Source organism: Lepidochelys olivacea (genome assembly GCF_965140295.1).
Source record: "Lepidochelys olivacea isolate rLepOli2 genome assembly, chromosome: 2".
NCBI classification, from domain to species: Eukaryota; Metazoa; Chordata; order Testudines; family Cheloniidae; genus Lepidochelys; species Lepidochelys olivacea.
This window is the reverse complement of record NC_140412.1, coordinates 14911732-14934982: the sequence shown is the minus strand read 5'-3', so window position 1 is coordinate 14934982 and position 23251 is coordinate 14911732. Positions and strand designations below refer to the sequence as shown.

Sequence of the window (23251 nt, the reverse complement as noted above, 5' to 3'; positions counted from 1 at the left end):
GAGACTGTACTACAGTACTTGTATTAGGTAAATTGAAAAATACTACTTTTGTTTTTTTTATAATGCAAATATTTGTAATAAAAAATAAATATAAAGTGAGCACTGTACACTTTGTATTCTGTGTTGTAATTGAAATCAATAGATTTCAAAATGTAGAAAACATCCAAAAATATTTAAATAAATGGTATTCCATTATTGTTTAACATCATGATTTATTTTTTTAATAGCTTGACAGCCCTACTTTGTGCATTTTAAACCATTTGTATATAGTCATTTTCACTGGCCTCTGCTGGTATAGTCAGTTTTCCTCCGCACTTTTCACACAGCTATGGAGAGTGGCCGGGGGAAGGAATAAAAAAAAGGTGAAAATGTTACTATAAAATCACAAAAGTTCACAGGGATACACAGCCAACAAGTAATACCTAAGATAATTATAACTGAAAGAGGTGATTGTTCCCCCCTATTTTTCAATATATGTAGATGTCATTGGCATCTCTTTTTATTATTAATTATTATTATTATTACAGTCAGATGCTCTTTTTGTCTCATGCAATAGCAGAATATCATCACACATTGCTCTGAGAGGAGCTCACTTGTACACAGGGTCAAAGATATTCACAAATTATCCCTTACTCTAACACAGCTGCAGAGCCACTGCTGTTACTAAGTTTGGGGCAGAGGGTCCCTTCGTTCCTACACCCCTCCGTAGAGTCAGAAAACAGTAGGAGTAAGCCTGGGTAGGGCTGAAATGCCCTCAGATCTTTGGACACATTGCAATTCAATGCAAAGTCACTGTACTTTCATCTTATGGGGGCTTTTACAGAAGTAATGTCGCTTGATTGGGTAACTTTCAGGAAAGGTGAAACTTTTCCATATGCTGTGAAATCTGATTAGTTACTGCTACATATGGTGGGGTTTCATATTGATTTGATCTGTCTGGTTCGGTTTTCAGGCGAGGCACGATTTTGGTCTCATTTTATAGAGCTAAATTCATTACATAAAACTCTCCCTAAGGGAGGGCGTAAGGATCCATCCTGTTCATGGAAGGGCTGAGCACAACTGTCAAACATCTGTCAATAGAATCCCCGGAGGCTGGGGAGCATGGAGAACAGAGGCTGCACCCTGTTAAAGGCTCATATAGTAAATGCATTCTCCTCTCTGAGGCACAAATCCTTCCCTGGGCTCCTACTCAGGGCTAGATGCAAAGGGTGGAGAAAGCTAGCACAACGCGTTAACGTGGGCTATGGCTAACATAAGAGTGAAAAAATTAGTCTTCTAACCAGAAAAAATATTAATTAACAGATGGGACAATACTGACAGATTCAGTCAGTCAGTCAGTGACCAGAAATCTGTTAGGAATTTAAAATTGCTTGCCAAGACAGTACAAAATTCAATAGAGCTCCCATCAATAAATAGGAAGTGAGGAAGGTGAACAAACACTATTTGGAAAAGAAAGCAATGACGTCTTCAAAGAGGTTTTTAATTGGAAAAATACAATAACTGTAGTCTAAAGAGACTCAGCAGTTCCTTCAGTTCATACACAAGAAAAGATCAAATGAGAATATATGCATTACGTTACATACCGTTCACCTGCGGTCATTTATGCAGTCTGAAACCTTCCCAGAAGCCCAAAAAACAATCAAGGGAGAACAAACAGAAGAAGCTGAGTAATAGGTCTATTTGGACCAAGAAATTAACATATGCCATGATCAGGAAGGTGAACTCTTACGAAGAAAGAAAGCAGGTTGGTGTGCATTCAATTCTATCAAGGATGTCCTCCAAGGAAAAAATGAACAAGGCAACATGCACCAGCCTTTTCAACAGTACTACCAGCAATGTTGTACGGCAGCAAAACATGGGTCCTGACGAAGACAGATGAGCAGCTACTGTCTGTCACAGAGAGGGCAATGTAAAAAAGAATTCTGGGAATTTCAATCTGTGACCGAATCCACAGTGAAGTGATCAGACAGCAGAGTGGAGTGCAGGACATGGTGAGAGCAAGCATAGTAAAATGCAATGGGCCAAGCATACAGTGAAACTGACAATCGATGGACTGCAGCTGTCAATGAGTGGTACCCACAGGAACTGAAACAACCATTCGGCCGACCTCCAAAGAGACAAGAAGATTTTATCATGAAAACACATGGCCACGCATGGAGAAGGAAGGCCAGGATACAAGAAGAATGGAAAAAGAGTTGTGATCCGCTCAATCTATATGAGGGCTGAAGGACAGATCAGTCAAGGTGATCAAGGTGACAGTTCACCTCTGAACCTCCGTAAATTAGGACAATGTTAAAAATGGGTGTGCAGAAGTAAAGAATTAACTTTAGACCAGCATACAGTAGATCAATTTAACACAATATAAAAGGAGAGACAATGAGCAATGCATCTAGACTCAAAGTTCAGGAATCCTGGAGATTTCCCATCTGGCAGTGAGTCTTTGGCACTCCTAGTCGTCTTCGGTGCCAAGATACTTTCCCCAGCAAACCCCTTGGGTGCCCTCTTCTGCCACAATCTGCAAACCCTCAGAGAGCAACAACCTCCCCACTTAGCTAACTACAGCCTCCCTCCTTATTCCCAATGCAGTCACAAGACCCAGTACTCACAGCCCCATACAGCTCTGGGTAAATGTGATACTGGGTCCGGCTCCAGTTTGTTCATCTCAGGTGATTCCTTCCTGGCTCAGTGCTCCTCCTGGCTGCTGTCCCAGGAAGTCCCGGGTCAACCACTCTGCCCTTCCTGGGCTTTGGGCTGGCTCAGCTGCTTCGCCACAGAAGGGCCTGTTTGCTGTAGGCCTCTTGTTTGGAGCTACAGACACATACCTGTCCTTGTCAGTCTCCCTACCTCAACTCTCCTCCCCCAGAAACGACCAGCACTTCCTCTTCCTGGAGCAACCAACACTTCCTCTGCCCCAGGATGAAGTTTTAAAGGAGCCGGGCTCTCTAAACACCAACGGGATTACACTTGCATAAAACACTTTTTGAGTGAGAAGTGAGAATTATCTATTAACAGTCATAAGTAAAATTTTCTAAAGCACCGAAGTGGCTTAAGACAGCAAGTAGTTTTCAGAAATGATTTAGGCTCCTAAGTGACTCAGAATCTTTGAAAATGTTATCCCTTGTCTACATAAGAAAATTGTACCTGTTTAATTTAAATTGAATTTTAATCTGTTTTATTTAAACTGGTACAGCCTCCTGCATAGACACGTATTTTGGCTTAAGAATAGCTTACTTTGGTCAGAAGTGGCACCAGGTATTCATGACTCTCTCTCACAAGCAAAGAAGGGCATGAGTTAGATTCATAAATTTTGGGTTGGGACTCTTTTTGGGTATTCAAAATTTCTTGATGAGTGAACTCTGGGAAATGCAGGTGAGCTGTGGGTTGGTGGGTACAGGTGGAGCAGATCCATGCTGTTTGAGAAGGCTTCCCAAATGTGTAATCTTTTCAGCAAAGTAGGATAGTCCTTCACAGCCCATGGTGCTTGGCTCTGATGCAGGTTGTAGGCACTTGGGACTGATGAAGCAATTTACAACCCTTGACAGCTCCTTGAGGCAGGATTTGGCAATCTCAGTGGAGGCTCATAGGAAGGTATTTTGTTTGGTAGTACAGCTTGACCATAGGCTTTGAAGAATGTATTATGTTTCATCCTGTCTAAATTGGCCTTTGTTTTCTGCCATCAGCACTCAAGTTTCCATGCTCTCTCTTCATCCAGTGCAGACTGTCGGAAAACCAAGAAGTTCTGTGTGGGTGATGGGAAGGAAGGGACTGTTTAGGGGCAAGTGTGCCAATGGCCGAGGCCAGTGTAGAATGGCAATGATCCACTCATTCACAGACTCCTCATCCTCTGGGTGGCGTGCTGTTGTCCTTTTAGCAGGCTTTGGAATTTGTTGGAGCCTTCAGGGTCAAATCAGGATCATTCGTCTTTATTGTTGCCTGAGTGCTGGAAGGTTTCTGACCACTGCCTTAATGAGGTGATGGTCTGACAAGACAGTGACTATGTTATAATGTTCTCTATCTTGATATCTAGGCCTAAAATCAGGACCAAGCAATCACCAGCTGTGGTGGGTGGACCAGAGATAATTTGTGAAAGTCCCAGGGAAGAAAGTGAAGAGATGGGTTTTTGCATCTGTACCCACATCAATTTGAATGGTGAAATCTCCCAGGACAACGAGTCTGGGGTATTTCACCACCATTACTGACAAAGCGTCAGTGAGCACTTCTCTGTATCCTTATGTCTGTAGTGGCCTGTAAATAATCATAAAAATCTATGTTGGCATTGGCTCTGGTTTCTACTGTCAGCAGAATGAAGTTGTCTTACCTGAGGCATCTCTCTTGTCTTTGATGTTTGCAGAGAAGATAAATACAGTACCACCTGCTTCTCTGTATCTCTGGTGTGCTGAGTACCCTTGGGGAGATGAGGTGGGCTAGCATAGCGTTTGCAGGATCTAGCCAGGTCTCAGGGATGCAGAATATATCAGGTACTTCATAACTGATAATGTTGTGTGTTGTTTTTTGTTTCTTAGCAGCAGATCTTGCATTAATCAGCATCAGCTTTAGTTTGTGATACTTTCTGCTGTCTGCTTCTGACCTGTGCCTACCCAGTGGACCTGTGCAGTGTGTACAGATGTTAGATGTCTAGAATCTGGTCTGAGACACACAAGGAAGGTGAGGTAATATCTTTTATTGGACCAACTTCTGCTGGTGGAAGGCACAAGTTTTCAAGCCTCAGAGAGATCTTCAGTTCTGGGGAAGTAAACCAAAGTGTCAGAATCTAGTTTCCTATTTCTACTTTTTCTGTTTCCTTGGACAGTTCCTCTCAATTTGAACTGTGACAGGAGATGAAGTAAATGTTGCCATTAGATGTTCCAAGTGGAAGAACAGTTACCTAGTTTGCCGTATGCCCTGGGAAAGGCAGGTCTGGTTGGATATCTTTTGGAGCCGTAACCTGGCTGAGTCCTGGGAATGGGTGGACCTGGAACAGTGTGTTCTGGAAGCATGATGGAACAGCAATAGAAATAGTAATAAATGTAGGTCTGAACCCCTCAAGAGGATGTGTAAATGGCTTCACACATCCACTTCCTTGAAATAAGCTGTCTCTGTTGTCATGATGTCCCCGTTATTCTTACCTGCTTTGTGGGGGAGGTGGAGAGGAGAGAGGAAGAGAAGTAGCACCTACCATTTAGTCTTGTCTGAGCCAGAGCTAAAAAGTGAGTGGCAGTGAAGACTGGAGGTGCAGGGCTGGGACTACTTCCTTGTAGAAGAACAGAGCCCTTGGGAAGCTTCCTTCCCAGTAGTGGTTTTTGAGCTGAGAGAGGGACAGAGAGGGGAATCACAGCCTCACTGAACCTTCTGAGAATTGACACAAATTTTCTGAAAAGCGAGAAGTGGCTGAAGGTGAAGAATGCCCAAAGGTTCTCCCCTGTCTCTCCCCCAAGTGTGGGCTGCATGAAGGGCCAGCTGGAGCTGGACCCAGCTGCTGTGCTGGAGCTGTGTCCCTGCCAAGGGGTGAGAGAAGTGGCTGGGGGAGCAGGGACTCAGCTCCTTTAAGGACTTGCGGGATTCTCTGCTATTTTGCTGCTGGTGCTGTCCATGGACAGGGCCACATGGAGTTGGAGCCTGCCTCTGCAGCTGTGTTCCTGCTTGGGGGAGAGAGGAGAGTGGCTGTTCACATCTGAAACAATCATCATCATCACAAATGCAAAGGAATGTAGCCGCCTTGCAGATAAAGCACCACCCAGATCAATCTCTAGCTAGGCTTTAAGGTGGTCTGGCTGGATATTCAATCTATGTCCATTGTTGGCAATGTTATTGCTCCACCACAGCTTCTGGTGACCACGTAATCATCAGCTGTGAAACAACAGCAGGGCATCAAGAGATTTTTGAGAGGTCCATCTGGGTCACAGAATGATAGATGTGAGAAATGAGAGAGACCTGTTAGGTCTCTCAGTTCATTTCCTTGTGAACAATGCATAGAACTGTCTCCAGTACAATATGGCAGTGTTTTGTCCAGTTTAGTTTTAAATGTCCCATATGAAAGGGCTTCAGACACTTCACTGAAGAGACTGCTCCACAGCCTAATGCATCTTACTGTCTAGAAGTTTCTTGATATTTTCCCTTTTACTTCAATAATGCCCATCACAGTTGAGTTTACACATTTTAAATATTTGTAAATTTATCATAACCCCCTTAATCATATCTTAACCAAACTAATTTTTCCTCAGTGAGCAAGTGAATAATGTGTTTTTATTACCTAGTTTCAACCCAGGAATCACACAAAAAGGTATATATTAGCTTTACCACTCTTTTAACCAGTAAGTGCACTTTATAATCATGAGCTTATTTTCATAGAAAGAACAGCTGAAATTATCAACTAAAAGTAGAATAGCATTGTGCCATTCCATACACAGAAATAAGGAAGTTCAAAAACATGGTTGCCACAGCAATCATAATTTGGCACCGGAGAGTGTATGTAGGGTTTTTTAATATTACTGAATACACTTTTTAATTTAAGCCTTAATAAATGACACAATGTGGTGGAGTTACAGTTGCTATGGAAACCGTAACTGAATTTCCTGGCTTTTGTGTGCGTGTAAGTTCTCAACTACTGTTTTGGGCTTTTTAAGTTTCTTGGTGCTTTTATTTTTTAAGACTAAAATAGTGAAATTTTGAACTGCCATATAAAATTGAAATGGTTGCACATAGAATTGACACATACTAAACTACTGCATGCTAATTAGGACTGCTGCACCTTCCTCTTTACCCTCCCATACCACACGTGCATAGGGTGTCCACCAGTTTCTGCCATTTATTTTCATCCTGTGCCAGTCTGTTCAGGCTTCTGAGTGTCATGTTGATGGATCTGGCTTCTTTCTCTATTGTTCTGTGTAATGTTTCTCTAGGTCACCCTCCTTTTTTTGTTTCCAGGTGGTGTCTATATAATTACTTGTGGTAGAAGTCGTGTTGGTAGCACTCTTAAAAACCCACTGTCGTCTTCTTACCACCTTTGATGTTTTAGATAGGTTTGTTCAACTGACAGTTTCTGATGTTGAACTCTTTCCAATAGTCTCTGAAGATCTTCCGTGGGCATTTACTTTGAAGTGAGTTGATCTTCTCATCAATTTCTGGTGCAGATTTTCTTGACTCTGGTGTTAAAAATTCATATTTTTATGCTAGTGCCAATCATGCTACTTTTCCAAATCTTCTCAAGTTTATGGAAGTTGTTTGCTGCTTTTTATGTTCATTGCCTGACTCTAGCATGATGTCATTATCATTGTACATCTCACTCCCTACATAGAGAAAATGACTTACTTCGTCGAATGTTTCTTCAGCCACACTAATGGTTACTTTTGGGACATTGATAGCCACACATTTTGTCCTTCCCTTGTTGATGAAGAAACCTATTTATTTTGCTGTATATGCTGTGTCTTTTCTTCCGTTAAGCAATATGTTGAACTAAGCAAGACAATGTCATCAGCAAAAATCAAGTCATCCAATTGTGCTTTATCATTTGTCCATAAAATTCCTTGGTTGCCTTCTGTAGTTATTCTTCTCATGATATAGTCAAGGACTAGTCCAAACAATATGTGGGACATAATACACCCTTGTCTTAGTTCACTTGTCACTGCAAACCATTAGGTGATGCTGTCACCATCTCTGACTGCACATGCAGCGTTATCATATATCCTTGATTATGCTAATTATTTTTGCAAGTATTCCATAATATGCCACAATTCTTCCAGGACTTTCTCTTAGTACACTGTCAAAAGCCTTCTGGAAATCTGTACAAAATTATCACAAGAGGTACTTCGCATTCCATACTTTGTTCTATAAAATGTCTGCAGTCTACGCAATGAGGACCTAGAAGTCCAGAGAAAATCTCCAAGGAGTCCAAAAGGGTCACTGTTGGACTTGATGTAGTACCAGGTCCTAACACCAATGCATCCTGTTCCTGGACTTGCTCCTATAAGAATGACGCTACTGAGATCTTGACTTGCATAAACAGGAGAGGATGTAGACCTTCTTTAATGGGCTCCTGATGCATGAATCCCACCTCTAACTCTGAAGAGGAGTAAGCATAGTCCAAAGGCCAAGGTGGTACGGTGGAGTGGCAAGGGACCAGGACTTAAACAGACCAACGAGATGTGGACATTACTGGAGGCTTTTCACAGAAGCCTTGCTGCACCACTGAGCATCCAGCTAGTGTCCAGACCCTCATGGCACTGAAAGTGTGGGTACCAAAGATTATCCCAGTACTGGGGCTTGTACAACAGGGACAGGCGCCTGAACCTCCTCCTGCATCAGCAATGAATCCAGAACCAAGAGTCAAAGATGGTCCCCAGTCACCACGTAAGACTCAGGTGTTGTTGGTACCGAGAGCATACAGTGTACCACAGACTAAGCTGAAGCTGTAGAAGGTTCTGGCAATAGAGTCTGTCTCAACAATATTGAAAGAGGTGCCAGAATCTACACCTCTACATTGCTAGATGATGAATATAGTACCATGCACTCTCGGATGCAAGTCCATGGGGCCGGACGAGTTGCATCCGAGAGTGCTGAAGGAATTGGCGGCTGTGATTGCAGAGCCATTGGCCATTATCTTTGAAAACTCGTGGCGAACCGGGGAAGTCCCGGATGACTGGAAAAAGGCTAATGTAGTGCCAATCTTTAAAAAAGGGAAGAAGGAGGATCCTGGGAACTACAGGCCAGTCAGCCTCACCTCAGTCCCTGGAAAAATCATGGAACAGGTCCTCAAAGAATCAATCCTGAAGCACTTGCATGAGAGGAAAGTGATCAGGAACAGCCAACATGGATTCACCAAGGGAAGGTCATGCCTGACTAATCTAATCGCCTTTTATGATGAGATCACTGGTTCTGTGGATGAAGGGAAAGCAGTGGATGTATTGTTTCTTGACTTTAGCAAAGCTTTTGACACGGTCTCCCACAGTATTCTTGTCAGCAAGTTAAGGAAGTATGGGCTGGATGAATGCACTATAAGGTGGGTAGAAAGCTGGCTAGATTGTCGGGCTCAACGGGTAGTGATCAATGGCTCCATGTCTAGTTGGCAGCCGGTATCAAGTGGAGTGCCCCAAGGGTCGGTCCTGGGGCCGGTTTTGTTCAATATCTTCATAAATGATCTGGAGGATGGTGTGGATTGCACTCTCAGTAAATTTGCGGATGATACTAAACTGGGAGGAGTGGTAGATACGCTGGAGGGGAGGGATAGGATACAGAAGGACCTAGACAAATTGGAGGATTGGGCCAAAAGAAATCTGATGAGGTTCAATAAGGATAAGTGCAGGGTCCTGCACTTAGGATGGAAGAATCCAATGCACCGCTACAGACTAGGGACCGAATGGCTAGGCAGCAGTTCTGCGGAAAAGGACCTAGGGGTGACAGTGGATGAGAAGCTGGATATGAGTCAGCAGTGTGCCCTTGTTGCCAAGAAGGCCAATGGTATTTTGGGATGTATAAGTAGGGGCATAGCGAGCAGATCGAGGGACGTGATCGTTCCCCTCTATTCAACATTGGTGAGGCCTCATCTGGAGTACTGTGTCCAGTTTTGGGCCCCACACTACAAGAAGGATGTGGATAAATTGGAGAGAGTCCAGCGAAGGGCAACAAAAATGATTAGGGGTCTGGAACACATGACTTATGAGGAGTGGCTGAGGGAGCTGGGATTGTTTAGCCTGCAGAAGAGAAGAATGAGGGGGGATTTGATAGCTGCTTTCAACTACCTGAAAGGGGGTTCCAAAGAGGATGGCTCTAGACTGTTCTCAATGGTAGCAGATGACAGAACGAGGAGTAATGGTCTCAAGTTGCAGTGGGGGAGGTTTAGATTGGATATTAGGAAAAACTTTTTCACTAAGAGGGTGGTGAAACACTGGAATGCGTTACCTAGGGAGGTGGTAGAATCTCCTTCCTTAGAGGTTTTTAAGGTCAGGCTTGACAAAGCCCTGGCTGGGATGATTTAACTGGGAATTGGTCCTGCTTCGAGCAGGGGGTTGGACTAGATGACCTTCAGGGGTCCCTTCCAACCGTGATATTCTATGATTCTATGATACCAGGGAGCAGCTAGCTGGGTCTGATTTAGTTCTAACCTCAGTACCAGACTTCTTTCTATGGGTCTCCATTAGGGACCTCACTCTCAAAGAAGAAGTAGACTTCTGGCTAGAGGAACTCTAAATACCTGACTTCTGGCATTTCATGAAACTGGAAAAGGATCACACCTTCTCCCTAGTTCCTTCTGATGAGCGGAACCCACCAAGTCTGATAGTGCACTCTGAGATGGAGTCTGAACCCCTGCTACTGAGCGGCTGGGTTCCAAGTGGGGATGCAAAGCTGCCTCCATCAGGATATGCCAAAGTCAAATTTCCCTCAACTTCTTAGACCTGGTCTTAAACCCTCTATAGATAGGGTACTTATGCCTTACATGACCTCTCCTAAACACTTTAAATAGCTAGGATGACTGGCATAAATTTGTTACACCAGAACAGCACTTAAATCCCAGGGACAAAGACATGCCCTGGTACCAAACTTAAAGCCCAAAGAAATATATATATAAAATGAAACAAATGTCTAAAATGAGTACTGCTATCACAATAATTCACTGACTAACAAACTATGTACAATGAGGAGTAGAAAAAAACTTTCTTTAAAAGAAGAAAGACAAAAGAGTGCAGCAAACATACACATGCACTCCAATCATGGGAGATGAGAAGGAGCTGAGGGAATCAGGATGGCTCTGCCCCTTTTCGTCCTCAGCTAGCAGCACGAGCATGCAGAGGGCACAGGTGCCACCGTGATAGTTACCACCCAGTTACCCAGTGCACTGGAGCATACACCTAAGGTGGAATGGACATGTGCAAGCACTTGAAGAAGAATCTTTGCTTCAGTCATCATCAGCACGTGCCCACCACACTATGACTTGAAGGGATTATCAAGCTGTCATTTTAAATAGATATATATCTAAATGTAAAACAAAATCTACACCCAGTATTCCACTCTAATTTAAAAACAATACAGTCTAGTATTAGGAGTTTTATCTACCATATCATATTCAAAGGGAAGAAGATTGGTCCACACGGTTACATGTCCTTTTGTAAGACATTTGCTTACCTGGATCTCCTTCTTCCTCTCCTTCATTTGAAACAATAATGCAGATGTGTTTTCTTAGCTGACGTGGGTTAGAGAACTTCCGACTACATTTCCGGCATTCCAAGTTGCCTGGTAAAACTTCAGCCAATTCTGTTCCTTCCTCTGGCCCTTGCTGTGTTTCCTCGCTTGGAATGCAGTTATTGTTTTCTGCTGATTCTTCGTCTGCACAGAACTTCTTAGTTGACCCTTTTGGTCTGCCCCTTTTTCTCTTCACTACAAGAAGTTCTATATAGGAAAATTAAAAAGAAGCTGTAATGCAATTTTGCTGGTTATTGGGAGGATTAATTAATGTATATACAGCTTCTTGAAAATGGAAAATGCTAAATAAAGTTCAAGAGCTTCTCCTTTTGAAATGTGAAAATACTGTTAAAGTTTCACTCTCAGACTTTTCTTTTTTAGGAGTGACATTTGATGGTATTTCTGCCAGCTGCAAAGCAATAACACTTTGTATTATGGATACCAAATTCAAATTATTATACATTCATCAAAAATTAAAATGTAGGCATTCTTTTAAAATTACAGCATGTTATTTTATCAGTGTGTGCATTCCTTCTAGAAAGTTGTTCTGCTCTGTGTTTTCTGACTGGCACTTCACAGATCACAAGTTCTAGTCCTTGCCTAAATCTCATTTTAATTTAGATTAGTTCAAAGAAATTGCTGAAGTATTTCTTTGAAAAGTGCTGAGAAAAAGAAAGGCAGCTTAACTGTAAGTCAATTTTTTTTATCAAAAGCTTATTGCTTTATAACAAATTGTAGAAAATATAACAAGTTGCTTTATAACAACTATTCTTTAATTACTCTCATGATTCATAATTATTACCAAACTTGCAGGGAAGAAGTGAAAAAAAATCTTGTTGGCAATGAGATTAAAATGTATTTCCTCCCCCCAAATACGCTTTTCTTAGCGAACACTGGAAAGTGTTAAAACCAGAAGCCTTTCACAAAGCTAAATATACTATATAATTTAGGCTTCCTGAGTACCCTTTTATTTTTGAAGTTAGATACATGAATGAGAAGTATTAGCACTGGAAAAAGAGCGAGATATAAAAAGGAACCCCTCCTCTCACTGAAATCATGTTTACTGCTTAGATTTCTTTATTCACCATTCTGGTCACCTCAAGAGGACATTTGGAGCCATCCTCTTATAGTCTGAGCAGACCAGAAGCACCCATATCCTCAATAAGAAATTTTGTCTAGTGAAACTAGGTACTCCACTGTGAGGGGAAAATGTGTGGTAATCCATTGGGTGCTGGGGGCACTCAGGTTCTACTTTAAGGGGATTTCTTTCATGCTAGCCACCCATCATATCCCCTCTTTCACACTATAAAAGACATGGATCTAGGTCTCCCCTGCTGGATATGGTCTTATAGCCCTACCAGTTCTACATACAGTACTATCTGGGGAATAATAGGCAGGATATTGTTATAATAGGCATCACAGGAACTTGGTGGAATGAGGATAATCAATGGGACATGGTAATACCAGGGTACAAAGTATATCGGACTGACGGAGTCCATCATGCTGGTGGGAGAGTGGCACTATATGTTTAAAAAAGAATAGTCAAATAAGGTGAAAAACTTAAATGAATCAAACTGAAGCACAAAATCCCTATGGACAGAAATTCCATGCTTGAATAAGAAGATATAGCAGCAGGAATATACTACCAACCACTTGACCAGGATGGTGACAGTGATTGTGAAATGCTAAGGGAGGTTAGAGAGGCTACACAACCAGAAACCAAAATAATAATGTGTGATTTCAACTATCCCCATATTGATCGAGTAAATGCCACTGCAAGATGTGAAGCAAAGATAAAATTTCTAGACACCATAAATGACTGCTTCTTGGAGCACCTAGTCCTGGAACCCACAAGGGGGAGAGGCAATTCTTGATTTAGTCCTAAGTGAACCACAGGATCTCGTCCAAGAGGTAACTATAACTGAAATGCTCAGTAATAGTGACCATAATGTAATTTAAGTTAGCATCCTTGTAGAGGGGATAATACCAAAAGGGCCCACCACAGTAGCATTTAACTTTAAAAAGGGGAAATATACAAGAATGAAGATGCTAGTGAAATGGAAGTTAAAAAGAGCAGTCACAAGAGTAAAATGCCTGTAAGCAGCACAGGGACTACTAAAAACACCATAACAGAGGCTCAAATTAAAAGTAGACCCCAAATCAAAAAAGATAGTGGGAAGACCAAAAGACCACCACCATAGTTAAACAGCAGAGTAATAGAGGCCATTAGAGGTAAAAACGCATCCTTTAAAATTTGGAAGTCAAATCCTAATGAGGAAAATAGAAAGCAGCACAAACTCTGGCAACTAACATGTAAAACTATTGTAAGGCAGGCCTAAAAAGAATCTGAGAAACAACTTGCTGAAGACACAAAACTTAACAATAAGAATTTTTTAAGTATATCACAAGCAGGAAGCCTGCCAAACAGGCAGTGTGGCTACTAGATGACAAAGGTGTTAGGGGAACACTCAAGAAAGACAAGGACACTGCAGAGAAGCTGAAAGAATTCTTTGCATCCGTCTTCTCTGTAGGGGATGTGTGGGAGATACACAGATCAGAGCTATTCTTTTTGGGCAATAAATCCAAAGTACTGTGCCAAATTGATCTGTCAATACAAGACGTTTTTGAACAAATTAATAAACTGAACAGTAATAAGTCACCAGGACCAGAAGGTATTCACTCAAGAGCTCTAAAGGAACTCAAATATGAAACTGTAGAACTACTAGCTGTAATATGTGACCTATCACTGAACTCAGCCTCTGTACCAAATGACTGGAAGGTAGTTAGTGTAACACCAATTTTTTTTTAAAAGGTGTCCAGAGGAGATCCTGGTGATTGCAGGCTGGTGAGCTTACCTTCAGTACCAGGGAAATTAGCTGAAACTATAGTAAAGAAAAGAATTATCAGACACATAGATCAACACAATTTATTGAAAAAGAGTCAACATGGCCTCTGTAAAGGGAAGCTATGCCTCATCAATCTATTAAAATTATTTGAAGATGTCAACAAGCATGTGGATCAGGGTGATACAGTTGATACAGCGAACTCGGATTTTAAGAAAGCCTTTGACACCGTCCCTCACCAAAGACTCTTAAGCAAACTAAGCAGTCATGGGATAACAGGGAAGCTCCTCTCGAGGATGAAAGATAGGAAACAAAGGGTAGGAATAAATGACTGGCTTTCACAACGGAGAGAGGTGAACAATGAGGTTCCCCCAAGAATCTATGCTGGGACCAGTCCTGTTCAACAGATTCACTAATGGTCTGGAAATGTGCGTAAACAGTGAATTGGCAAAGCTTGCCGCAGTACAAAATCATTCAAGATAGTTAAGTCCAAAACTCATTGAAAAGAGTTAAAAAGGATCTAACAAAACTGGGTGGCTGGGCAACAAAATGCAGATGAAATGCAATGTTGATAAGTGCAAGTAATGCATGTTGGACAAAATAATCCCAACTATACATACAAAACAATGGGGTCTAAATTAGCTGTTGCCACTCAAGAAAGATCTTGAAGTCATCGTGAACAGTTCTCTGACTACATATCCACAATGTCAAAAAAGCGGCAGTCAAAAAAGCTAACAGAATTCTAGGAACTACTAGGAAAGGGATACGTAGAAAACAAAATATCATAATGCCACTATATAAATCCACAGTGCACCCATACCTTGAATATTGTGTCCAGTTCTGGACACCCCATCTCAAAAAGGATGTAGTGGAACTGGAAAAGGTTCACAGAAGGGCAACAAAGATGGTTAAAGTTAAGAAAAGGCTTCCATACAAAGAGATACTAAAAGGATTAGTGCTGTTCATCTTAGAAAAGACACAACTAAGGGTGGATACGACAGAGTTCTGTAAAATCATGAATGGTGTGGAAAAAGTGAATATAGAAACGTTATTTACCCTTTTTTCCCACAACACAAAAACCAGGGGTCACCCAATGAAATTAACAGGCAGCACGTTTAATAGAAACAAGAGGAAGTACTTTTTCACACAACACACAACTAACCTGTGGAACTCATTGCCATGGGATGTTGTGATGGCCAAAAGTATAACTGGGTTAAAAAACTAAGCATAGCTAAATTCACGGAGGATAGGTCAATTACCCAAGATGGTCAGCAAAGCCACCCCATTCTCAGGGCAACTCTAAACCTCTGACTCCCTGAAGGAGTAGAAGACATTGGTGAAGCATTCCATTATTATCCTGTTCTGTACACTCCTGCTGAAGCTCTGGTACAGACCACTGCCAGAGACAGGATACAGGGCAAGATAGACCATGATCTGACCCAGTATGGCAGCACTTATATTTTTAGGTTGTCGATTTCTTTTCCCAGAATAATGGGGCTAGCTTGACACTAAGTGAGATTACCCACATTGATGCTAACAGAGAGGAGGGGCATATGATAGGGTGTTATATCCCATCTGGATCTTCAGAGGACTCTGGATATAAGGGCAGGAGCATCTGGAGAAGAATCAGACTCAAAAAACCCTCTATCTACTGTACTTCTCAGCAGGATTCATGGACCAGATAAGAAAGGTTCTTGGGAGTTATAGAAAAATCAGTGCATGTGTCTGGAAGAGTTCACCGTGTCCCTTTTAGAATCAACATTACAACAGGTGGAGCCTTCTTCAGCACTTTGGAATTAACGGAAGGGTTAAAAGACTATTCGGAGTTTTATTATAGCACACAGTAACTTTGACTTGTGACAAATGCAATGAAGGCGGCATAAAAGCACAGCCAGTGATCTTTAAAATATCACAGAGAAGAGAACAATGAACCAGCACCCAAAAAATCTTATATTCTGCCAATAATCTTACTTAAGTGTTCACGGAAAGCAAGCAAACAAAAAAGATGCATGCAGGATTTTAAGATACATTTATGGAGGCAATACTGGAGAGGTCCTTTAATTCTAAGTGTCTAAATTAGATACGTTTCAAAACCTTGCTATTCTCTTCATGCTGTTGTGAAAAAAAAGGAATAATCTATTAGATTATTCTGCTTGGAATTTTACACATCTACTGCTATTTCTCTTTCCACCTCTTCTTTGAAGCTGTACATGATCAAAACAGAGGGAAAAGCCATAAAATAGAAGTTTTGTGGTTGCAGAAGGAGAAGTGCAAAGTAGTCAATCAGTTACTGCCATTCCAATGGTTTTAATTAGGACATTTTGAGTATCATTCAAGCTAAAATACATTCCAAAAGTTAAATCTGAACTGAGCTCATTACAGAGAAATTTCGATTTCCACTGCTCTCCGTCCAAGAACTTTCACAAAGTGGTATTAATAACTAAAATGAAGCCAAAGCCCATCCTCTTTGTGAAAAATTGAGACTGACATGTAAATGTAAAATTCTTAAATGACATAAAAAGGAGATGCTAAAAGGACAGTCATGATGATTTTCAAACACATGGGGCAAAAATCTCATGAAGTAGGTTAATCTAGGCCATATGAAAAATAATTAATAAATGAAGTCACATAGAATGGGAGAGAGTGGGGGAAGAGAAGAGGGAAAGAAAGAACAAGAAATTATGGAAGGAAAAGGAGGCATCTTATTCAAAATCCAAATGAGCAGGAAGGAAATACAGGGTAGCAGTAATCATTTTACTATTTTCAAGGGAAGAGGAAAACATTGTGTCTAGTTGCAGTTTTGACTGTTTAAGGAATACAGTAAAGTTTTCACTGAGTACCTCAAGCATTAGATGTTAAGCACAGCCCAGAAAACCTCCTTGTAAATAGGACAAAAAATTACTCTTGCACATTACCTTCAGCAGCCCTTGACCATCTGTGTTCTGAAGGTTTAGGTTATCCAAATCAAGTGAAAATATAGCTTTTCCAATAATTAAAAATGACGTCAAGAAAAGACAGGCAGTTTGGAGGCCCTCAAAATTTTCCATGTACCTCCACACACAACCTTTAATGGTCATGTCAGTTGAGACAAGTGTAGCAATCAATATTTGGCCCCTTGAGTTAAACACGTTAACATGCTGCTCAAAAAAAAAAAAAAAAAAAAAAAAAGAGAGATTTCTCCTTGTATCTATTGATAAAAAGGTCTTCATGGGCCTAATGTGTCAAACCTAACACACCAAGTATAGATTTGGATAAAGCTCAGGTTACTATGAAATAAGTAAGTCCAGAGATTTAATATGTTAATAAAGCTACATTTCTCTCTTTCCATAAGGCTTTTACTGTTCTTCCATAACAGTCACCACCTTCAGGATACTATACAAAACCTTATTAAGCATGTTATCCAAAAAGAAATCAAGTGAGACAAGCAGTAGGTAGAAGAGGAACAACTCTTCTTGGATGACTAACATTTTAAGAGATGTATTTTATTCTCTCTGCTTTCTTTAAATTTACATTTACTTTAAAAAAATGAAATAACAGTTAAGATACTAAGTAGTCTAACTCTTTAGAGGTCTGGTAGTAGTTCCTGCCTCTGGAATGCAGGACTGCCTTCAAGGTAATGATTTGATACATGAGTCAAGGAGTTTGTGGGTAAGGTCAAGCACTCTCCCTCAAAATGACGCTTCAACGTCCCTTCCCCATCAAGGGCTTGATTTGCAGAGATTCCCAAATATTTTTATGGGGCTTGTTGATAATTTCTTGGTAGCAGAATACCCTGGAACATGAGAGCTCACACAAATTTTGGTTTAAATGAATTAATCATGACCTGGAAATTCTGAGAGGCTTTAGATGTCTGTAAAAGCTTTCCTCTTCTCCCTTTCCACTTTACTGTTGCCTGAAAAGGCTGTATTTCAAACAGTTACGCAGTATGAGTTATTTTTTCTAAGTGTGATGTTGAATAATGCTGCAGTCACTTAGACAAAAATTCCAAATGCCTCTCTGACCACACTGGCCCTCTACCATTCATAATATTGAACCTACATCGACATTGCTATAACAAATAAAAACAAAAATAGAAAATCTTCTTTTTCCTCTGTGCATTTGACATCACTTTATGTAGAGTCAGTTGCATTCTACCAACAGCATAAAGGTCAGTCAAGTTTTAACCCTTGCCATAAAAGATACTTAACATCAACAGGGGAACAGAGAGATCATTTAACATTTTATTTGTTTAAAATCAGGACATATTATTTAAAGGATGTTCAATGAGAAATTGGAACATTTTTAAATTAGTAATTTTTTTTAAAAAATCAAGACAATGGCATCCCTTAAAATACCCCCAATAATATCTCATTAAAAATCCATAGCTATTTCTGATTATTTCTACCCTGCACCACAAGCTTCTCCATAGCAATCTTCATACTGATCAGTATTGGATGCAGACGAGAACATGTTGGGAAGACATTCCATGATATATAATTAAATCCCCACAGACCAAAAAAAAAAAAAAAATGACGACACTTAAAAAGAGACTAATGGAATAAACTACATAAAACTATTTTTATACTGCTGTTTTCCAGAAATTATTCAAACAGGCTTCTTAAAATGAGTCAATTTAATGATCATCAACTGTCTGAAAAAATTGAATGAATGCATCCGATGAAGTGAGCTGTAGCTCACGAAAGCTTATGCTCAAATAAATTTGTTAGTCTCTAAGGTGCCACAAGTCCTCCTTTTCTTTTTGTGAATACAGACTAACACGGCTGCTACTCTGAAACCTGAAAAAATTCAGAACATGTGTACAGTGCTGTCCAAAATATGTCTATTGATGATCCCCTTGTGTTATTGTTCAGAAAAATTATTTTTAGAATTATTCCCTTGAAGTTTCCCTAGTACAGACTCATATTATACAGAGCACTGTAAAAAGTCCAGGAATTATTTGTGTTGTATTGCAATAAATAATCCAGAGACACCAACATGACCTCCTGACTACCTCCAAGACTAGCCCTGCCCCCACCCCCAACCCACTCAATAGTGAAATATTTTGGATGTACTCACCCGGCAGCGCTCCAGGTCTTCAGCGGCACCTCAGCAGCAGGACCTTCAGTGCCGCCAAAGACACCCAGAGCAAGTGAGGACCTGCCGCTGGGTGAGTAAAAGCGCTGCAGCGGGTGGCTCCTCTTTTTTGGATTGCTCCCCCTGTTCCCTCCACCTGGCTATGCGGCTGACTACATATATGTGGCAAATTTGTACATAGACATGTATTTTAGCACAGAATGACATGGTACCATACAACTTAACAGAAAAGTTTAATGAAAAATCAGTTGTGCATCAGAGAGCACAAGTCTTGGGAGAAAAGATTTGGGTTTGTTTTTTTATTCTGTGGGGGACAGTTTAATGAATGGATGAAAAGATTGTACATTTTAGGTGCATCAGTTTATTCTTCATTCCTTCTGTCTCTCTACCTCTCACCCCTCTTTCAATCCTATGTAATATGTAGATTATGTAGTGACAATCTGAACCTGCATCCCCCTATACCACCAACCATGCTGATGCACTGGCAGTTCAAGGATCTCAGCCTAACCAGGGTTAGGTAGAGTAGAAAACGATCCTGGTGATTCATGAGATGGCATTCTTTCTTGAGTTGGTATGAACAAACACCTTAGCATGGTGTTAGAAGGGCAGAGGATGTCTTTCAAATGAGACAAAAAATAAGAGGCCCTGACCTTTTGCTAGAAGAAGATTGCACTGCACTTTTTGTAAGTTTATTAGTGTTAACTCAAGAATCCCGGCCAAATTCCAACGTGGGCAGTATGTGTTCTGCCTCATCTAAATTTCCCCTGGAGTTTCAATTGGAAAAGCTTGTCTTGTTCTTATAACTTAATATTTATATTTGCAGAAGAACAGAGGCCCCACAGCACCAGCAAATACATACACGATACCTCTCCCATAGAGCTAGACAAGGGTTCTCAAACTGGGGGTTGGGACCCCTCAGGGTGTCATGAGGTTATTACATGGGGGGGTCATGAGCTGTCAGCCTCCAACCCAAACTCCGCTTTGCAACCAGCATTTATAATGGTGTTAAATATATAAAAAATTGTTTTTAATTTAAAGGGGGGGGTCGCACTTGGAGGCTTGCTACGTGAAAGGGGTCACCAATACAAAAGTTTGAGAACTACTGAGCTAGAAGATGGTGGCCTTAAAGGTAAGTTTAGAGAGGATGTTGCATTCAAAAGAAGCAGTGTATCCTAATCTGTCATGCAGGCTTACTTAAATGGCTGCCACTTTCCACATCAGAGATGTCTGTACTTCAGTGTTGGACATAGCAATATTTATGAGTAATCTGTATTATCAGTAGCAACATTTGTCAAAGGGTATTGGGACCCATTTGAACAAGAAATGTTATAAAAATGTAAAATCAGTATTACTGAAGATAAAAATGGTTAAGATAAAACTAATTGTTGAAGGCAGCATGATCTAACTACTGAAAGCATATAGATCTTATAAACTTGAGATAAGGAGTAACAATAATAATAATATTTAGTACTTACCTAGTATTTTACAGTTTCATAATGCTACAAAAACATTAATTATTCCTCAGATAGAACTCCTAAAAGGTACATATTCCAGAGAGGGCTCCAATAAAACCTCAACATTCACCAACTCAGGCACCTGTAATAACCTTGGCTTTTTCCTATTCTTACAATGCAGACCACGCTGTCTAGCAAAGTACAATTTTGTTGTATATCACTCAACAAGCACTTAAAAGAGATTGTTATTTCTAGATGACCAGCACTCAGTCATACCCAGTCACATCTGTTATAGTATTAACCTGGCTGAAGTACACAGAAGAGAAGCACATCAGGCCTGACTGAGCAGAATTTTATAAGAAAAAAGACGTTCACTCCCTTGTCCACTGTAGATTTCACTACAGGAAAGGAAAATGTAATGTCATGAAGGAATATTTCCCACAAAATCCCTTACCTCACTCCAGTGAAGAGTGCAATAAATATCCTACATTTTCCAACAGACTACTGAAAACTACAACAAAAAGCTTGTGCTATCTACAGTAGAGGAGCAAATACTTATATGGGTTGAAAATCTTTAAGTTGTGGGGAACTCAGTTAATAAGACTGAAATATTCTTATGGGTGGTAGGAGTTGTTATATGTAATTTGAAAAAGCTGCAGCCATATGGTCTAGACAAAGCAAATTAAGGCTAACAGAAAAGAATTATTCAGACAGCTTTATGAGAAGACAACTTTAAAAAATAGCACAGCTGTTACTTTTCATCATAATTAGATATGCAAAGTAGTGATGGCAACATTTCTTAAGTAAAGCTGCATAAGTCTGATACCTCTTTATTTATTTATTATTTGTTAAGCACTGACAGTGTGTTTAGCTCCTTACAAGACACAAAATGCAGACAGTCCCTGCCACACATGCAAAAAAAAGTTCACAAAACTAAATACTAAAAAATACATATATATTGTAAAATGGAAGTAAGTTTCACTGTGTTCAGAGATACTATCTACAATTTGTGAAGAGTTACTGGGAACAAAACTATGACGAAGAAAGATGTATTCCGCATGCCTGAGATCTTCATTCTGTGTAGATTTAACCCAATTATAAAGCCATCAATCCAGACTGCTAGTTAGTAAATGAAGACCTACCATATGCATATGCTATAGATATGAAAAGTATTATTTAAACTGGCTTCAGTATGTTTTTTAAAAAATATGTTTTTATATACTCTGGATAGAATTTAGCAGTCACATGACCAGGTATTCACAAAATCTTGGTAGTTCTGTAAAATAAAGGATTAGCCAAAAATATAAAACAGTTGTCCGCTAGGGCTCAAGAAAGAACGTGCTATCATGAAATCTGAATTATTTTAACCCCCACATTATCACAAAGATTTGCAATTACTCTCAGCAGTGGAGGAAATTACATTTATTACCATGGGTAGCTGATGATAATTATTTTGTGTAACTAATTCAACCTTTGACTATTGGATGGCTTAATTTAATAGCACTAGTGTCTATGCACAATTATAAATTATGAATCATGCTATTTCCATCTTTGCATAGAGTGATGATATCTGAAATGGAAATCACACAGAGTTAGACAGACATCTTGAGGCAACATTCAATCAGCTACCTTGGCAAAGTCTGCAGATGCTTTTTTCCTGATGTGCTGGCTGATTGTCTAGGCAAACTTAACTGTTTCCACCGTTAGTGCTAGACAATGTTAGTCACAAAGCTCCAAATTAAAGCTTCAGGAAGAAGGCTGAGAAACACTTGACATTTAAAATCAATAAACCAATATAATCATCCTGTAGCACATGCTGAGTTTTTCCAAGTCCCTTTTCCTATCCATTTTGTACTGAACAAAACTCAGTTTTAAGTAATGAAAACTGATCTCTACAGAAACAAATCATGTAATTATACACAGTTTAGTCATCACAGCACATTTTTTTTTAAATTAAATTGGTAATTGGAAATTGCATCCCCGTCAGTTTGTGCCAGTACCTTCTCCACTTTTGCTTGTATTTGCGGGTGCTGTAAGTGGTCTGAGAGGAATAACAATGTCATCCACATTAATCCCATCTTCTGCATGCTTCTCAGAGACATGAGACAACAGTTCTGACTGATTCGGTGAAAATAAGTTACAAAGTTTACACATGAAGATGGAATTGATTCCTAAAAAAATAGAGAGAGAATCATTAACATTTCTGACATCAACAGTTTACTTAAAAACCTACTAGTCACGCAGATTATTTTTTTTTACCCAAACCAGCTAATCATCAACTGCGAGGAGGACTACATTATAGTTTTAAATTAGTATTTTTTATAGAAAACAACATTAGGTAAGTCAAGAGCAAAGTAAAGGAGAACACTTCCTCCCCTCCATCTCCTCACAGCCAGGAGAGAGATACGGATGGACACACACACACACACTTTCCAAGGGGCAAAAGAATTAAAAGCTCCTTTTCTTTTTCAGTATCACTGTGGGATTCCACTTCAAGCTTATCAGACACCGACTAGTCAAAAGATGATACAAGATGGCGTCCTGAACAGATTCCAGCAACAGCACCCTGATAAATATCCCAGCATTTTACCCTCAGTTAACAGCTCTGTATGGCAAGGGAAGCTGAGCGTCACACCGGGTTTATGCACCTGGACCTCATCTCCCACTCACTTATCCTTTGTATCTGCCTCTAACTAGTAAATCTCACCT

The 23251-nt window shown here is 40.2% G+C and overlaps 1 protein-coding gene across 1 annotated transcript in view; it reads right to left on the bottom strand.

Moving 5' to 3' along the window:
- Window positions 1-23251, bottom strand: part of ZFAT (zinc finger and AT-hook domain containing) — a 136983-nt gene that overhangs the window by 97142 nt on the left and 16590 nt on the right. The window contains exons 2-3 of the mRNA XM_084621848.1: window positions 22543-22713; window positions 11116-11379 (exon numbers count right to left, since the gene is read on the bottom strand). Coding sequence (XP_084477974.1) covers window positions 11116-11379; window positions 22543-22713 — 435 coding nt within the window. The remainder of the gene's footprint in view (window positions 1-11115; window positions 11380-22542; window positions 22714-23251) is intronic.